The 18,300-nt window shown below is 38.8% G+C and overlaps 1 protein-coding gene across 3 annotated transcripts in view; it reads left to right on the top strand.

The window, feature by feature from the left end:
• ST7 (suppression of tumorigenicity 7) overlaps positions 1–18,300 on the top strand; it is a 162,372-nt gene that overhangs the window by 72,201 nt on the left and 71,871 nt on the right. For all 3 annotated transcript variants that reach the window (XM_068932637.1, XM_068932631.1, XM_068932650.1), the window contains one exon: positions 16,734–16,816. In XM_068932637.1, coding sequence (XP_068788738.1) covers positions 16,734–16,816 — 83 coding nt within the window. The remainder of the gene's footprint in view (positions 1–16,733; positions 16,817–18,300) is intronic.

Below are 18,300 nucleotides of genomic sequence, written 5' to 3'. Positions count from 1 at the left end.
CACAGAAGTGAAGGCAAGAAGAAGCTTTAAAACTAGTAGAGCGTGAGAGAAAGGAAAAATGGCCTTGTGAGTAGGAAACTTCTGTGCTAGGAAATGAAACTCACTTGCTAAACTTACTCACCCTAAAGAGACTGAGGCAAAAACAGTTAGTCCTTAGTAGACATGTGGCCACCTGAGCTAATCTGGTGTGTACAGAGCACTTGAGTTTCCACTAATGCTGGCCTCAAGCAAAAGACTTAATTAGCCCATATGCTGGCAAAGCCTCTGTACATTCCCTGTCAGCTCAGTGAAATCTTGCTAGTGATAAACATGGTAAAGAAAAGGAGTATCATAATGGTGAAAAATGCCCGAGTCTGCTCAGAGCAAAAGACAGAAAGAGCAGTGATCTACACAGAAAAATAATTATGAAGTTAACGGCTGTTAATAAAGAGCTTCAAGTTTGTTTCATTTTGTTTCTTGACTTGTTCTTTTTTCTGCTTATTCAGTCTTATCTGGAAGAAATCATTTGGTTCCACATAAAATAAATAAGAAACTGCAGGATAAAATAATATTTCCCCTACAAAGGAATATTTCCCCAGCCAAAGGAAAGATGCAGTATTTGCGTTTTGTGTGTCAGTAAAGTTCTCAAGCCCCTGAGCACTTCCTGGGCCACTTTAGTGGAGAGGCCTCTCCTCAGCCACCCTTCAGGGGCTTGTTTTCACACGTCCGGTCAGCGTGCGCTAACGCAGAAGGGTGCTTTAATTATTCATTTGAATTTCTGTGCTACATATTTACTTGTAATTTTGCCTCAACGATGCTCACCTAGTACTGCTTTCTCTGTATGATCTGCCTGCCTTTCCAAAAACTTCAGTATGTGAAAAATGGCTGCTGCATTTTCATTCAGGGGCACTTCAGTTCTCCTGACTTACATTGATGCGTTTGGCATTTTCTCACAGCTTAACAGCATTGATAGCAGTAGGACTGGAAGGTGAGGTGAAGATAGCTTTGTTTTTCTCAACAGTGCCCTGTTGCCTTCTTTTTCTGCTTTGCCTCATAGGATCAATTTCTCTCAGTAAATACAATATATAAAATACTTCATTGTTTTTGAAAACTGGTAAGAACAACATACTTAAAGTCTTAGAAAAAACGTCGTAAGTCTTCTGCCTAGCAGGTCTCTAGCTTAAGTCTACTCTCTGAAGGATTTACCTATTTGACAGTGTTAAATTAACTTAGAGAAAACTCTTACACAAAAAAGCAGCTTTAGGGAAAAGGTAATGACTCTGTGGCATTTAGATAATAATCCAAATTACTAGCGCACTTCATGAAAAGCAAACCTGAAGCAGTTTCTTCAGGGTCTGATTCCTCAGCAAAAGGAAATCACCACTTTGGAGAAGTCCTCAAAACTTCTCAAAACATTTCCAATTCAAGAGGTACATTTTTCCCTCGCAGCCATGCTGATAACTCCCAAATAAAAGAAGACCAAATTGATTTATTTAATTGAGAAATTAATTGTTTTCAGGGTCAGAGCCTTATTCATGGAGAAAAGATTGCTATGTTTTCAAAAACAATTAAACATTTTTTGTATTATGCTTTCCTGAGAGGGTAAATGTAATATTTCTTCATTGATGCATTCCTGCAGAAATAAACAAATCTTTCCCCATTGCATGTCAGCCCAATACGTTTTTTATCTGGCTACAAATAAGATCTTTTGATATCATTTCAAGTTTGCAGACCTATTGGCATTGTCTGCCTTTGGCTTCTGCTGCCAGTATTAACTTTGTGCTTGGCTTTCTTGGTGAGCCGTAGGAAGTATTCTGACGTCACGCTGTTTCCCTTGGACTCCCTTGGCTGAAGTTTTCCTTCAGGCAGCAATGCCTTAACAAGCTCAACTTGAACCTTTGCCTGACTGATGATGTTTCCTATTTTCAAAGCTTGAACCTGTCTGCTCAGTGGCAGCTCTTCACCATGCAGAGAAAAATTAATTGCATGATATGGCAAAGAGCTCTTCAAGGAGCTCATTCCTTAGCAGTGCTAGCCTTGCTGCAGCCTCCTTTTGTGAGCTATTTTCCTTTAAAAGAAAGCATCACCAAAAAAAAAAAAAGAAAAAAGGGAGGGGGTGGAGATGGTGGCCAAATACAGGGAGGCCCAAACCCAACACAGTATGCTAGATGTAGCTTTCATTTTTTTCTGCTCTTGGGAGTTATTTTAAGGCTGCAAAGCTGTGTTAAGTTTTTGTTTTAATCACCTTTACATACCCTCTCACGTGCTTCTTCATATTCCATCCCCTTTACCTAAAGACAGCTGGCAAGTCTGCTCCATAGACCACCACTGGGTAGGTAGCCTACCGTGCTGTACTGGGACAAGGTGGACTGAGATCAGGTTTGTTGTGAAGTGCTAAATAAAATACCATTCTTCAGCTATAATCCACTGTTTTTTGTAATGCCTTCTTGATTTGGAGGAAGATAATACCAGAAGGAGGTCTTCAGACGAGGCCAAAGCAATTCACTTTGCCGGGGTTTTTTGCAGCTACTACATGGAAGTGAACAAGTCAAGAGAGGGGCTGTAAATGAGTGCAAAGATAATTGTTTCTGCACACAAAATGTTACCTAGGTCTCTTCACAAAGTACAGGCGGGGAAACTGAGCCCCAAAACATTTCATCCAAAGGCTCACAGACAAGTCAGTCATGAAGCTGGGAGCAAAACACAAACTTTATTCCCAATTATTCCCAATTCTCCAGTAGATACATCCCTAAGTGCATCTCTCTCTAATGGGCTCTTCTAGCTAGTAAGTCAGCAACCCAGCTCTTGGTGGTATTTTCGTGTTTTGAATAATGAGCAGTAAGGGTTTTGTTGGTCGTTTAAATGCCACAATTCAAAGCACTTAAACACACTTAGCAGGTTCCGAATTCTCTCTGTTTCTGAGCCAACTGGCATTTTAAAAAGCATTAAGTTAAGTAGTCTCCCACAATAATTTTGTGTTTCCTCTTTGAGCTTTCTATATGAGACCCTTCTTTGAATGTATTTCTGTATTGATTTTGGTATTCTGCCATTCTCCAAGTTTTCTTCTGGATTTTTCTGCTAAAGCAGTTGCTCATTCAGATGCATGTGTTCAGAGGGAAATCCGTTCCAAGTGCCACACACTTGAAGATTGCTTTCCTATTGCTCTTTCTCAAGGGCCAGACAGGAAGCCAGTTCCTAACCACATGTGTGGAGGATACACGGGAGTGGATGTGAGGTCCTCCACTTGTCAAAAGAATCTTGGCTGAGTGTCTTCTCCCCTCCCCAAAAAAATATTCCAGAAAGTTTTACTGCTGCGTTAAGAGAAAATATAGCTAGTATTAGCTGCAAAGACAATTTTTCCAGGGTGATCTGAGTAGGTCAAGTTAAAAGGCAGCAGAAAAAAATCCCACTAGAATTGTTATCATAATGAACTAGTATTTGAGAATTAAGGTAGCAGTAGTTACTAGTTTCAGATATACTGATGGGAATAGCAGAGAAGCAAGTGGATGCAACAGAAACAAAGTGTTTCCGACTTTGTTTTTTGCAGCATGGCTTTCTGTAGTACTTGGGTACTGTGGTTAAGTAATGTTCAGTCATGTTCAGGCATGAGTACTAGCAAGAGTTCCCGAGTTCACTTGTAGTTAATGTGCTTAGGTCTTACCAACCTCTGCTGAATGGAAAGCAGAGCTCCTGAGTTGAGTCTCCTCTCTGTGACTCGCTGCCTGCCTGACGAAGCTTTCACAAGCATTTTCTATTCGCAAGCATTCAATTTGAACTCTCTTAGCCTGGTTTTTGAGGAACTCAGGATTCACCTAGCTCAAGCTGGGGTTGAGAGGAGTGCTCACAGCCAGGATCTTAAGCTGTCACGCACAGCCTGTACTTTCTGCCTATGTTTGGAGACTCTGATGTGCACACTTCTGTGGAAGTCAAAAGCAGCATTGCTGACCAGACGTGATTCTGACAGGCGCTCAGTGTGTTATTCACAGGGCAGTCTGCAAAAACTGATGTAAAAAATCAGGACATAGCCAGCTAATCACAAAGAGAGCTTTGGTATCTGCATTGTGGTATCTGCAGCCCAGCTGCTATCGGTTACCTGTAGCTCAATATAGCATAACATGCAGAATGTTTTCTTAGAGTTCTTTATAAAAATGTAGGGGTAGCTCTTGGGCTGGTCTCTTCAGCTGCTTGGTTTTCACCTGGAGAATTTAGACAGGTAAATGGTTGTTTACTTTCACAGGTTCCAGGCTGGATCGAAATGTGGGAGTGAATGTTTCCAACAGACTTTGAATTTTCAAGTTGGAGCAAATACAATACCTGACTGGGACAACAATAGAGTTGTAATTAAGCCCCTGTGCACTGTTTTTATTCCTCATGCAAGCTTCTTGTTTATTGAGAGTGCCTTGTTCAGCTAGTATAGTCTTTCATTTTTCACTTCTGTCTTTAAACTGTTTGGCTAAAGAGGAAAAAAAATCTGACCGTAGCGGTTGGGTAACGCAGAGTGCTGGGATTAGCATATTTGTGCAATGTTTCTGAGAAGCTTGACTTCGGATGCAGGTCAAGTGACAATTCTGCATGGTGCTAAAGCAGGCCTAAAAAGTTCAGCCTACAGCTCTTGTTTAGCCCTTTTTGTGTTCCCTCTTACATTCATAAAGATATCCACCTGTGAAAAGATTCAGTGATTTTATATATACGAAAGGAAAATTAAACAAGTCATTATTGTACAGAATGCTATTCTGTAATTGTTTTCAGCCAGGCTAAAACTTTACGTGGTTCCTTTTTGGAATTAAAAACATCAAATATTCAGTAAGCAAAATAGTAAGCGCATTCAGCTGCCATTTCTGCTGAGATTTCACCAAAGGCTGAACGAAATAACATCTTTATTGTTAACAAGATAGTCGAAGTGGTATATCTTTTGTCTTTTCTTGAAACAAAACAAACTTTAAAGCTTTATAAAGGGACAATCCAGCTTTGTCTAGCAGACACACAAGACCTTTGGAGGAAATAGCATTGGAGAGAGACTGAGATGACAGTAGCATCACCCTGGCCAAAAGATGATAGTGTTTTAAAATCCAACTTGACACTGTGCTTTGGTACAGTGTGTGTGAGCAGCATTGTCAGTGAGCCTCCACTAGACCATCTGCAACGTGTTGAGTTGGAAAATCTTTCTCTGTAGCTCACTCTATTGAAAATCTTTAGTATACAAAATTCTCCACCAAAGTTTATCCATCTCCTTAACAGTCAGGACCTGAATGCCGATTTCAGTGATGTGTACTGAGTTACTGCAGAGCCCTTTCGATTTTACTAAGATTTGGGTGTCCCAAGAAACTGTTGGACAATGGAAATTATACCACAATTGTCCAACCTAGAGTAAATCTTTCCTTGAAAATCCCCAAACTGGAGACAAAGAGGTGAAAGATTTTTACATTACTTGTCTTCTTTTCCATTTGGTACAATTACTATATGAGTCACTCAACTTCAAGAATTCTTTGAAGGGGAAAGTTGATTATTAGATGCATAAGAATAATGACTCTCACTTGATAGAAAATGCATTTTTCCCTTATTTTGGTGCCACATTTCCCGGACCATCCACTATTGAAAAAATTCCTGCCGCAAGAAGTTTTTCATAGGTAGCTTAGAGAAAAATGGCATGAACACCCTATTGATTTGACAGGTAGGAAACATAAATGAGTTTTCAATGACAGGATAATAATATTAGCTATTGTAGATTTTGAAGGAGTTGTCATGAAGTTGCTGGCTCTAATTATGAAAATGTTTTCCAGTCACCTCTACTCCAAGAAGCACCTTGCTATCGTTTGTACGCAAAGCATCTTAGCATCTTAGAGACTCTTAGAACGGATGTGCTATATACAGAGAGGCTACCAACATCGAACAGAAATGCCTGGAACAGCATATTTTTTCAGAAGAATAAAAAAAAATTATATCTGAAAAATAGTCAAGATTTTAGTCAAATCCCAAATTTTAGTCATATTTCCTGCACTTTTTTCCTTGCTGAGACAATGTTTTTGATGCAGAAAGCATGATGACCCTTATTTTTGTGTGCCTATGAATGTAACACATGCCCAAGGCTGGAGAATGTACCACTCATTGGTACTGCTCACGTCTGTAGGTTTAGTGCTCATATCAAATCCTGCCTGGAACAAAAGGAGGTGCAAAATCAGGCTGCAGGGCAGCACAGAGTTTTTGGTTCATGTGGCTATTTTTGTCCTAGCATGGGAATAGCTACTCAGATAAAGGTTGCTGGAGACTAGGAAGCCATGGCATTTTGTCTTTTGTGGAATGCCAGTGGTTGGTCATGAAAACTGTTGGCAGGTTTTGTCTCTCTAGACTAGATTAGCGTTTGTTGTCTAAGGCATTGAAATTAATCACTGTGGCAGACTTTTAGTGAAAGGTGCTCTTTAGACAGCTAATGAACCAAAATAAAAAACAGTCAGTGCCTCCCTGTCTATTATAAGAAAGAAGAGGGCAAAACTTAGAAGAGGGCAAAACTGTTGGGAGAACTGTGCTGATCGGTACTTGGAACAAAAGCCATTAATTGTCTTAAGTGACTCCAGATAATGAGGTTTAGTAATTGGCTTTTGTTCTAATACAGCTTTGAAAGGCTAAACCACATAAACCTCTGTAATGCATCAGAATAACGGACAGTTAAGGTAACAGGTATGTTAGGATTGACCGCCAGTGCCTATCCAAACTGTATAAAGCTTTATCAATTCAGTTATATCAGTGGTTAGTTGATGTTAACAATATTTTTAAAATTACACTGTGGATTTGTTTGAACATTTTGAGGTACAGAGTGCTTCTATGGTGAATAAGGTAATTAGTTTTGTTGCAGTGCTCAGGTGCCTTTTTTCAGTAAAATATTTTGTTACTGCCTTTCACTGGAGCCCAGTTGAGATTTCTATATGTCTTAACAAGTCTTAAATTCATCTAGCTGCTAAATTGTATGACCGCTTTACTCTGAAGAGCTCATGCTGTCGCTTTATTGTACAAGAGCAAGGTGCTGGATGCGTGTCTAAGATAAAGTAGATGTCTGTTTACAGTGATTCTCTGAAATCACATGAGAGGGCATCAGGGGATGCATCCTCATTTGAGTGTAGCTTCATATCAGAATTTCCCCTCCTTTTGTATGGGGGAAATTGCTGATAAATGCTTATGTTGGTATGTGCATGATTAGTGAAGGACGTCACAAACTGACTGTGAAGGTGCCTTTTGTAATATCTAGACTGGTTTTGCATACAAGGATATCTTGTGGCATTGTGAAGGAAATCCCCCCATCAAAAATATATGAGAGCATTTCTTCATGTAGTAAAGCACTTAAGTAAAATTAAGACAAGTACTTGTATGTTTCTTGAAACATTAAAATCTGCAGGGGAGAAGTGTATATAAAAAGTGTTTTAAGTGAATTTGCAAGCAAACTAATTTTAGAAGAACTGAGGTTGAAAGAGTGTTGCAAGAAAATTTGACCAAGAAGCAGACAACAGCCAGCTTTTACACATACTGCATGTCTCTGAAAATGCAGGTATTATATGTCTTTAAGGAGAAATATTTAAGAGAACTCAGTACTTCATTGCTCATCCTTCATGTCTTATTCTGCCCAGTTCTTCCCTCCCACTCCTACATTATTAATACCAATATTTTGCTGTTAGCATTAGGACGCTGTGATGGTCATAAAGAAAAGCACAACAGTTCAGTCCCTTCGATGGAGAATTGGTCTAAATGAATTAGAATTGCAGGGTTGTAGAATACAGATAAGCTCAGAAAAGTAATTTGCCCATGTCAGTAACAAAGCAGAAGCTAAACCCAATTTTAGGATGCAGGTTAAGGTCTGTAAGGTTCCAGAAAATGTTTTCTGTTGAACTAGTTTTCCCATCTGCAAAAACAACAATGTTGGGTGCAGGCAATTTTTTTCTTTAAATAGAAATGCAGTTGTGTGTTGTGGTTTTTGTTTTTTGGTTTTTTTTGACAGGGTTTTTGCTGCCAATATATTAGCAAATCCTGGTGTTCAGTCAGCATACCCTGCAATTAACAAGAGCTATATAATTAACTCATGTCACTGCTGCATTGTGAAAGTGAGAGGAAATATCCCTGTCCTTTGGCAGAGGTGACTATGTGGCAACAAATTTGCATTATAATAGCTGCTATCTTGGAGGAAAGCTGGTCTTTTTTTCTCCATACTTTTATATGCCTCAAATCTACAAGGTGGGAAGTTTATGATCTCAAACAAATGAAATAGTGTTTGAGTCTGTGTGCCTGAGTCTAGCTATCCTAAGTTGGTTTTAGTAGTTAAATTCACAGGAGATAATGCCTTTATTGGGGGTAGCTATAGCGGTTACTCTTCCCATAAGTCCAACCTGTCTATTCCTGGGGAAAGGTGTAGCAGCTGCCACTAGCGGCTGCTGAAACTTTGTAGTTTACAACCAACTCTATTATAAAAGTTTGGGGTTACCTCGATACTGTGGTTGTTCAGCGGTTGCCATCCCTTCTACATGAGTAGGAAATTCTGGGGAAAAAGTAGATGGGGATGGGAATCTTTACTAGCATCTTGTAAGGAGCATCTTAGTTTGAGACAAGGCTTTGGGGTGTACTTGACACCAACGTATTACTTATTGACAGTATCACTTCCCAAAAAGGACCAAAGCTATTAGTGCTGGCAGTACTATTTTTCTCAGTGAAAGATGCCCCTGAATCACAAATTACCTTTTGCTAACATAAAATTACGTTTTATTTACATTCATGTTGCCGATGTAATTTCTTGTGCTCCTTTTTTTCCTTTTGCTATTTCTATCTCTGTCTTTTATTTTTCTTTCTATACGTTAATTTTTATCACCATTCTATTTTTCTTTTTCTTTTAACTTATCTCTTATATTTTGCCTGTGTTAGCTTGTCTCTCTCCAATCTGATTTTCTTTTCTTGTTCTGTCCTTCGATTTTATATAGTGCCAGCCACAGTAGTGTCTAAGCGTTTTTTCTGTCTTTTGGATCTTGTTTCCTTGCTTCACCTATATCTCAAGGTTCTTCTTCCAAAACATGCCTAGATTTTTCTCTAACCTTTTCCTTTTTCTCCTGGTTGCTTTACTTCACCTTTCCCTTTTTGCACCTCAGTCCTTCTGCTCTCGTTCCTATGATGACCCTTTCCCCTTATCAGTTATGTTTCCATGTATATTATTCTCAGTGGAGACAAGTGGTTTTAATGTGTAACACGTTGAATGGTTAATACATTCTCAAGGACAAATTATATTATATGTAAGTCCCAAGGCTCAAGAAGCAGCACAGACTAACTCATACTAGGATTGAGGCAGAATTTTGACAGGTTTGATAACTTTCTGATGCTATAATATGAAGATAGAGTTGATGTGGAGAAGCAGGTCAGTACTGATCATAGTTTCATTTTGGTCTTCAGATATTTAATGCGTTGAAATGTTGAGGAGAATGATCAAATTTAATTTGTTAGCAATCTTCATGCAGGATCAGTTGGGAAAAAAGGATTGAATTTGAAAAGTCTTGTTTCGGTTTTCTGTGTTGTACATCATTTGCTCAGTTAGCCACCCACTGGGTCACAAAGTGGTGAGAAGGTTACTAATGTCACCTACAAACTTTAAAATTGTTGATTTTTCAGTTATAAATAAGTGACTGTTTTTGACTTGGAACTGGTATTGTATTATTGCCTTCTGCTTGTTCTTCTCTTGGGCTGTGCTTTGTGACTGAAAGCCTCTCCCATTGCCAAACTTCTTTCTAGAATCAACCACCCATAATCACCATCCCTTTTTCTTACGGTGAAAATATTTCCTTGAAAGGGAAAACGTACATTTAAGATGTAGAAACATGGAACACAGAGTATAATGGTGCTTCAGTCCAGGAAGTTTTATTCCATTTATTAGCTAGTATCTGTATAGGCAGAACTTTGTGAACGTGCAGCTCTCTGTAGCTAACTAGAGTTCATTGTGTATCTGAAATAATAGGTGGCTTTTGGAGCATCACCATTTTTGCTCACCTAGGCCCTGATCCAGTGTTCACTGAGAACAATAGACTGACTTCACTGGTCAGTGGATTAGGCTCTAAATGTCTGAATGTGACTCTCATTCAGTCTCTTGCCTTAGGACAAGAGTTGGTGGTTGCACAAAGTGAGTGGGCATCTGGATTTCCTTGTGCACAGCACAGAGAAGCTGATTGTTTCTGCTGGGAATGACCACATGTTTGTTTCTGAGTGACAAATACTTTCAAGTTTTGAAAACAGATTTACACAAAAGGCCTTACAGAGGGAAGTTCTTAGAATTTGCAGCAACGTAATTAAAAATGAAACTCACTCTGCAGCATTCTTAAACTTTTGAATGTTTACTTCTTTGGCAATTTCTTCAAAAAGTCTGAAGAAATAAAAAAGTCTAAGTAGCTTCCCAGGGAAAACCCTGGTGTATGATAAAGGTCTTTTTCTGAGACAATAGACCAAGCTAACTTTAAGTCTGGTGGAGGCTTTTGTATTTATTTTGAGCTGGAGGCCATCATAGTATACACTGCATAGTCCAGCATGACCTGAGCATATTTTCCCAAAAGGAAGTTGTTACTCAGCTTATGATGTATGGTTATGTTATACATTAATAGTGCTATTAAAGTAAAGAGTATGCAGCTCTCCATACTGAGAGAGAGGAAATTTATACATTTATTACCAGTTTGTTGGACTTTAATTCACCAGCTTTGCTGATGCTTTGGTAAAAGAGTTCAACGTGACTTTGGTAAATTTGATTTAGGGGGGCTACACTGATCCATGCTGAGGCTGCTGTGAAATAAGCCAATCACTCCCGCATCCTCCAAAGCATGTTTGAGCACCACCTCTTAAAGGCTGTTGCAAGGGAGAGCAGCTGAACTGCTGTATCAGGGGTTGTCAGCAATAGGTTTCCTAGTTTGTCACCTGAATAAAGGATTTGGGTTCTTGGCACTGGTGTTTTAAGAGTTTCCTCCTTGTTCTGCATACAAAGCAAATAACGTTATGGAGGGTGGAGACAGAAGCTGTGAAATTTCTTAGGAACACGGGTGTTATAGCCATGATGACTTAGGGATCAGTAATGCACAAAGAAGGGCTGTGTGACCATTACCTTATCTGTTTTTTCTGACTGTTTGTTCTCATAAAAGCTACTACTCTACCCACAAACCTTGTCTCACTTAAAAGCACAGAGGTACAAAAAGAGCTGTGCCTTAATATGTGTTTCAGCATATTTGGATTTTTGACTTTTGATCTTTAAATCTGGAGCGCATGTTGCTGTTTACTCCAAGGTATTGGCACGTATTTAAGTTTAGCTCCATTTTAAGATAACATTTTTTCTGGGGAGTTATTTTTCACCTTACAGGTAGCATAAAATGATGCCGTTCTTTCTTTGCCTGATCTGATTGAGTGATTTGTCTAAAACTGCTGTTACATTTTTATTAGCACCTTATTGAGCAAGCAACGTAGTCTCACATTCAGAAGCAGGTAATGGTGCTGTCCTTCTAGCAGATCCTGTCACAGTTCGAATGATTAACACCAAACCACTGCAAAGGCATAACGGAACTATTTATTAGACCATAGCAATGTATAACAGGCTCGGGGTGTCAGCATAGGAGTTCTTGCTAATAATGAATGAATTTACAACACTAGGTAATAACAACAGGAATGTACAAATACAAACAACTAACTGGTTAGACAATTTACAGAGTCAACTTATTTACGTTTAATTTACAGGAACGTTCTAGTTACACAATCACAGCAGGTTAGCCACGACCTAAAAGGGATGAGGAGTTAATTCGCTATGTTACAGGCAGGTTAGGAAGTCTGCTGAATATAAAAGAAATGAAGTACCGTGTGACAGAGGCGGGCGGGTCGGAGACCCTAGGTATAGCTTTCGGCTAACATGTCTACCCATGCGGGGTCAGCTGCAGGGCGGTTTGAACAGCTGTCAGGTCTACCTGTTAAGTTCTATGGATGTACCATCACAGATCCTCCAGTGGGGATAGCAGGTAGCTAGCAGCGCTCCCACCTCTAAAGATCTTCTAATATAAATTATTTGATACAGTGGCCTGATGATATGTCAACCAATATAATTCCATTGTTTCCCTCCTCCTTTGCCTCCTCACATGCTTGAAATTTGAATGCCTCATGTCCTTGAAGAAATTTGTAATGCACTATAGTGCTGTATTACCTTGAGGGATACCTTTTTGGTGATTTGAGGATTTTGTCACTTGAAAATACCTGGATTTTTTTTCTTGTTTGTGATTCATTCTGAACATGGGAATAAGTATTGGCAATGAATAAAGGGAATAAGTATTGGCAGTGAATATATATGTTATAAAATATATAACAGGAATGAAACGGCATCAACTTTTAAGAAAACTTCAATCACCTCTTCAAATAGCCTCAATAGGAAATACTGGATATGGCTTGTGTGCTTTTTTAGCAGTCTGCGACAAATTGAATTGGATATAAGTTCATCTCTGTGAGCATGCACAGTTAAAAAAGAAATAATAATCATTCCCTAGATAATGTACAATAGGATGGAATGATTTAAGAATGTAACGTAGGCGAGATCGGAAATGTAAATAGTACCTTATTCTGAATGACCCAAATATAATTAAAATATACGCAATAAAAAGAAGGGAAGAAAAGGGCTTGTTATCTTTCTGGCCAGGAGTCTCCTAAGTAGACATGCTTGGCTTATTTAGACAGCATTCATAGGTCATGCTGGTTTTCTTTCAAAAAAATAGGCTATACTGTATGCCATCATCTCAATAAACACACCTAAAATAAATCATTTGTTGTCAAAAGCCTGTGGAAATAATTGGGATTTAACAGTAATTCCACAGGAGTTTGCACTGCGGGAGCATCAGGCAATTGGCGTTAAATATAGGCAAGTTTCTTTCTTTGTTTGGCTATTCACTGAATGCCCTTTAAAAGTGGTACTAAGTCACAGACAAGAGCAGACACTCCAGGTTGAATAACTACACCACCTTCCCTTTGTGGACAGAAATAATTAGACATATGTTGTTGGTAAGTTATGTACTCAGAAGAAAGGGCATGCAGTGCCACCTCTCACTGGTGATGCTTCTTGACTTCTTTCTTCTGAAGTTATCTTCTGCCAGTATCTTCAGCTCTTTCATTTCTCTGTAATATCTTCCTGCTCCTCAATCCTGCTATTTTATCAAATAGAAACATCTCATAAAGCCAAAATACTGCTATGCAAACCTAGGCAGACAGACCATTAACATTTTTAATGGTTCTAGTTTACTGCAATATCCTAAGGATATTAGGATAAAGGAAGGAAACCTAACTCCATTATAGGAAGCAGGGAGGGGAGATTATCCTTAGAAGTATAGGTTTTGGACAGCTGTCACAAATAATGGTTTATCCAGTGTCAGAATGCTGTCTATAAACAGAAGCTCCTTTTTTGATATTGATACAAAGATAACCCAGAATTGGATTGATTTTTATTTTTGGGATTAATGTTATGAGAACTAGGCCTTGATGTAGTTTCCACCAAAACAATGACAGAATTCCCATTGACTTCACAGTAAAAACAATCTGACCACAGATCCTCCAGTGCATAGTTTTACTGTTTTGGGAATATGTTTCTTATTGGAAAGTGTTTGCTTTTGTTAATAATATTTATGGAGACAAAGGGAGGAGGAAAGTACTTAGTAATTGGCAGAAGTTGATAGTTTTCATAATGGAATAGAAGATTCTCAAATTTAATCAAAAGGAAGAATAGCAGCAAAAATATTTGAGAGATACAGGCCAGATAAATAGCTCTTGTAATTGAGTGCAAATGTAGCAAATCAATGGAGCTATTCCAGTTAGCTGGGAGTCTGGTGCATACAATCCAAAAGCGTCTAGTGGTGTACCTTTTCTCCTTGCCAGTCCCTGTGACTAAGTTATAAGAGTGAACAACTGTAGCAGCTTGTAGTAAAGAGCATGAATGAGCAACCATATACAAGTAAGCGTAGAAGAAAGCAGTAACAGTGGTGCAAAAAACAGATAAATCAAATCCTATCTCCATTCAGATGTGATTATATGTCTATAAATCAGTATGAATTGCCTGTAATAGCTGTGGTGACAGACAAAAGCTAATAACATTTCTCCTGACAAAAGCATCTCTTTGGACTCTCACTCATTCTACTCTATTGATGATGGATTTTAATTCACGGAAAGGACTTGGTATGATCCCTTCAAATGTGGATGCATTTCACTAAATGAAATGTATTAATGGCAGTCAGATAAGTGAATATCTGATCACTGCTTATGATATTTTGTCGTCTTTGCAGCATTTCTTAGTGAAATAGGAATTCAAAGCAAATAGACTGTATCCATATTCGATACCCTCATTTAGAATCTTCTAAAACTTAGGAGGCTTAGACGGCTTCACAGCTTTGCTAAATTTGTAGTTTTCTGTACTTCATATACCTGGAAATCAAATTTCTTCCAGGGTAATATTTCCAGTTTAATAGGAGAAATTCCAGCATTCCATGAGCTGTGAAGCTATGGCAGAGAACGGAAGAGCAAGCACCTCTGCAAAGTCTCCTGCTGCTTGGCTTTTCATGTTATTGTTGGCACTGTAGCAGCGCTGCGCTACGCGGGGGACATGTACGTCTAAATCCCATCATAGTGTATTCTCTCTCAGGAGTATCCTGACCTAAGCAGAGGAAGCAATTTCCCTGGCAGTCTGAAATATCCCCAGTGACACAGTTTGATTATGCCTCTGGTTTACATTTGCATTCCAGAACGAGGAATGTTTCTTCTAAAGGACTCATGGGTGGTTTGTAGAAGCCAAAGCTATTTCAGTCTCTCTGTTCCTCTTCCTTCTTAGCAGATACTGGGGCTGCAGTAAGCAGGGACTGCTATTTCAAAGTCAGTTTGTATTAGACATTAAAAAAAAAAAAAAGAAGAAGAAAGAAGGAAGGGGAACAGGAAGAAAATAAGTAAGATTTGGGAACATCCCAGCTGTTGAACCAGAGCTGGTATAAAGCCGTATAGCTCCGCTCCACACAGTAAAATTGGGAATGTTATGCTGATTTACACTAGCTGAGAATTTGGCATACAACTCATTTGTGAAAGAAAATGTAAGATGAAATTAAAAAACACTAGACTAGGTCTTCACTGTATCAGTTTGATGCTTAATGCTACTCCAGTGGAGCAGAAAATCATGCTTCCACTTTAGCAATTTATGGCTTTTTCAAGGAAAAAAATAGAGAAAAGATGCAGCCAAACCCAAACAGATCAGCTGAATTGCAAGGCTTCAGTCTGTTTTAGTGATATGTTTCTGGAAGACAATTTTCTGTTTTATTGGGCATGAAAAATTCATCATACGTTTGATCATTTGTATCCTGTTTTGTCTTCCCTTCATTTTTTGGTACCATATTATTTAATTTAAGTATCATTTCTAAAAGGTAACAGAATGAGCTGAGGGCCTCCCACCTATATATCAAGTTCTTTCATCAGGCTTTTTAAAGGACTATTTGATAGTTTGCTAAAAGTCTTTACATTTACCTGCTAACTATTGTCAGGGCCTTCAGCAGTCATGGATACAGATGACTGGAATATTTTGTGTATATATGCATATATACACATATATGTATATGTGTATTTGTGCATGTTTTATATACACATACTTGTATATACGCATACATATATCTATATTTGTATGTATGTATGAGAAATACTTACTTTGGCATTGGATAAGAGTGAAACCAGTAGACTTTTTACAGAAGATACTCTAAACCTAAACAGAGAATGATTTCATTCCTAGAAGAGAGGTGATGGCTAGTTGACAGTTTTGTTTAAACATTTAAGATTTAGTGAAAGAGCTCTAATTCCCTCTAGTAGCTTCTGTAGAGTCATTCCAAAACTATCAAAAGATTATTTTATTCTCTAAAGTCGATAGGAATTTTCTACAGGGGGCTAAGCGAGAACACATGTTGATTCTCCCAGCTGCTTCAAAAACAAACTAAGATGACTAGAATGGAATTGCCATTCCTTGCGGCTTGTCTGGCTTTTCTGGCCTGAATTCCAGGTAATTTGAAGTGAGCCAAGGTTTTATTTAGACTAGTTATTAGGGCTTTCTTTCCTAATGTATCAGAAAACCTGTTAGTTTTTTTCCTAATCTGTTTTAGACTCTTGCATTATTGCCACTTATTATTGCATTGTAGTTGTTATTGCCACACTATCTGAGGGCTTCATCGTCTTTAATGTGAGGTAATGAGTTAGAGAAATGGTATTATCTCCTGCTTTCCAAGTGAGGAACCAAAGTAAAGAGAAGCAAAAGGCTTTTAAAAAATTAGTCCAGATGATTTGATCAAGACCATGCAGGATGCTGGGCAATCTTGAATGCAGGGCATTGAGATGGACTCCTAAGATTTCTAACTGCAGTGCAGTAGCAAAGTCAGATGATACGGTGTCTCCTATATGCTATGGGGAATCCTGAAATCAGTGTCAGTATATTGCTGCCTGGAATGGAAGAGACCTAAGCATGTGTGCAAGTGTCTGACAACATCTGGTGACTGACTCTGTTGTGAAAACAAAATCCAGCATGCAGCAGTCAAATGTTCTACTTCTCGCATGTTAGGCAGATGAAACAGGATGTTCTTTAAACTGTTTTTTTTTTTAATCAGAATTAAGCTAATAACTTATTTAAATTTGGAAAACAGTAGGGAGGAGGAGGGGACACATGGGGGAAACAAGTCCTGGTCTTGTACTCATGGTTTCCTCTCTTTCTTTTTCAGTGAGTATGTTTTTGAACACATTAACCCCCAAGTTCTATGTTGCCCTGACAGGCACTTCCTCTTTAATCTCGGGACTTATTTTGGTAAGTACTAGATATATTAATATTACTTTACACATTGCTTCTGTTACCCAGAATGCGATTTTAGGCTTTGTGCAGATCAATGATGCCTTTAGTTTTTTTTCTAAGTTTATGTTTCTGCAGCACATAAAATTTGCACTTCTTTTCTCTTTAAAAAAAGAAGTCTCCATGCTGTGTGTCTTTGAAGAAAATAATCCTGAACAACAATGTGCCCCACCAACAAGCGGGCCAATAATAATTCAGAACAAGTGTTTGCGTGTTAAGTGGTTCCATCAACAAGTACTACAAAAATAAAAAGACCAGGAAAAAGAAGAGTGAGAGAGAGAGAGACTAGCTCAGGTTAGCATGCTCTTTTGAGAATATTACAGCAGGACTCATTGGAGAAGCAGCAAGTGGAATATTAGCAGTGAGGCAGTTTTAGTGCAGGTTTCCAAGGGATAATTATTTCAGATGTTCAGTTTTTAAATCTTTCTCAGTATATGTCTATCCATTTGTTTGTAGGCCTAAAGAATGTTTGTAAACCTCTTAAAGAAAAAAAAAAAACACTCTCTCCTTATATAATCCTTGAGGGCTTCATTTTGCAAACTGATGCCATGGAGTGAGTCATAATACCATCACAGTGCAGGAGTCCAAAGCCCAGCATTTGTTCTGGATTTTATTCAATGTCTTCACAGAAACAAACTTAAGTAAAAAAATCTAATAATCTTCAAGATATACGTATGGTATTAGGGTTATAGTGGGTTGTTCTGTACCCTGGATGCTGAGAGTTGGTTTTCTACTTATACAAATCAAGGTTGTCTTCATTTTATTCTAGTTTGTTCAATCAGTGTTAGGTGCTTTTGTTTAAAAATAAGCTGTATGCTTCTAAAGTTTGCTGGATGAAAGCTGCAGGCCTTTTCCTCACCACACCAAACTAGGCACGTAATTGGGAGAGCAATTTTGGGAGAGTAATTACCTCAGTGGTATGTAGAAAGGGAGAGAGACCTTTAGGGGCTGCTAGATCTGCTGACCGCAGAGGAACCCTAAAGCAACTAGGTTCCTAACTGGCCCTATCAGTTGGGGAGGGGGGGAGGGCAGGTCAGGGCCTCTCTCGTCCACATGGCCTACTGCAGATGTAGACAGAGAAATGCCATCCTCAACTCCTGAATGCTTGGAAGACTCGCACCATTTAGAGGATGTCAGGTATAAAGCATCAGGTGTGCTACTGCTCTGCCTTGCTCTGGGGTTTACTTGCAGCAGAAGGCAATTACTTAATGTTTGCACCTTGGGCATTCATCAGACTTGTATGGATTGAGCCCCAAAGCACAGGACAGAGCTCCAGAGAAATCAGCACTTCTTTTAAACTATGAACGCTGAGGTTCAGGAGCCAAACCTGTGGGACTTGGATTCAGTTCAGTACAACTCAAATGCGTGGGAGGAAAATGCTGCGTGTTAAATTCAGTAATCTCACTCAGTAAGAAACGTTCAAAGGCCAAGCCCCCACCAAC

The sequence above is a fragment of the Struthio camelus genome, chromosome 1 (genome assembly GCF_040807025.1).
Source record: "Struthio camelus isolate bStrCam1 chromosome 1, bStrCam1.hap1, whole genome shotgun sequence".
Lineage (NCBI taxonomy): Eukaryota > Metazoa > Chordata > Aves > Struthioniformes > Struthionidae > Struthio > Struthio camelus.
This window is presented reverse-complemented; position numbering and strand designations above follow the sequence as displayed.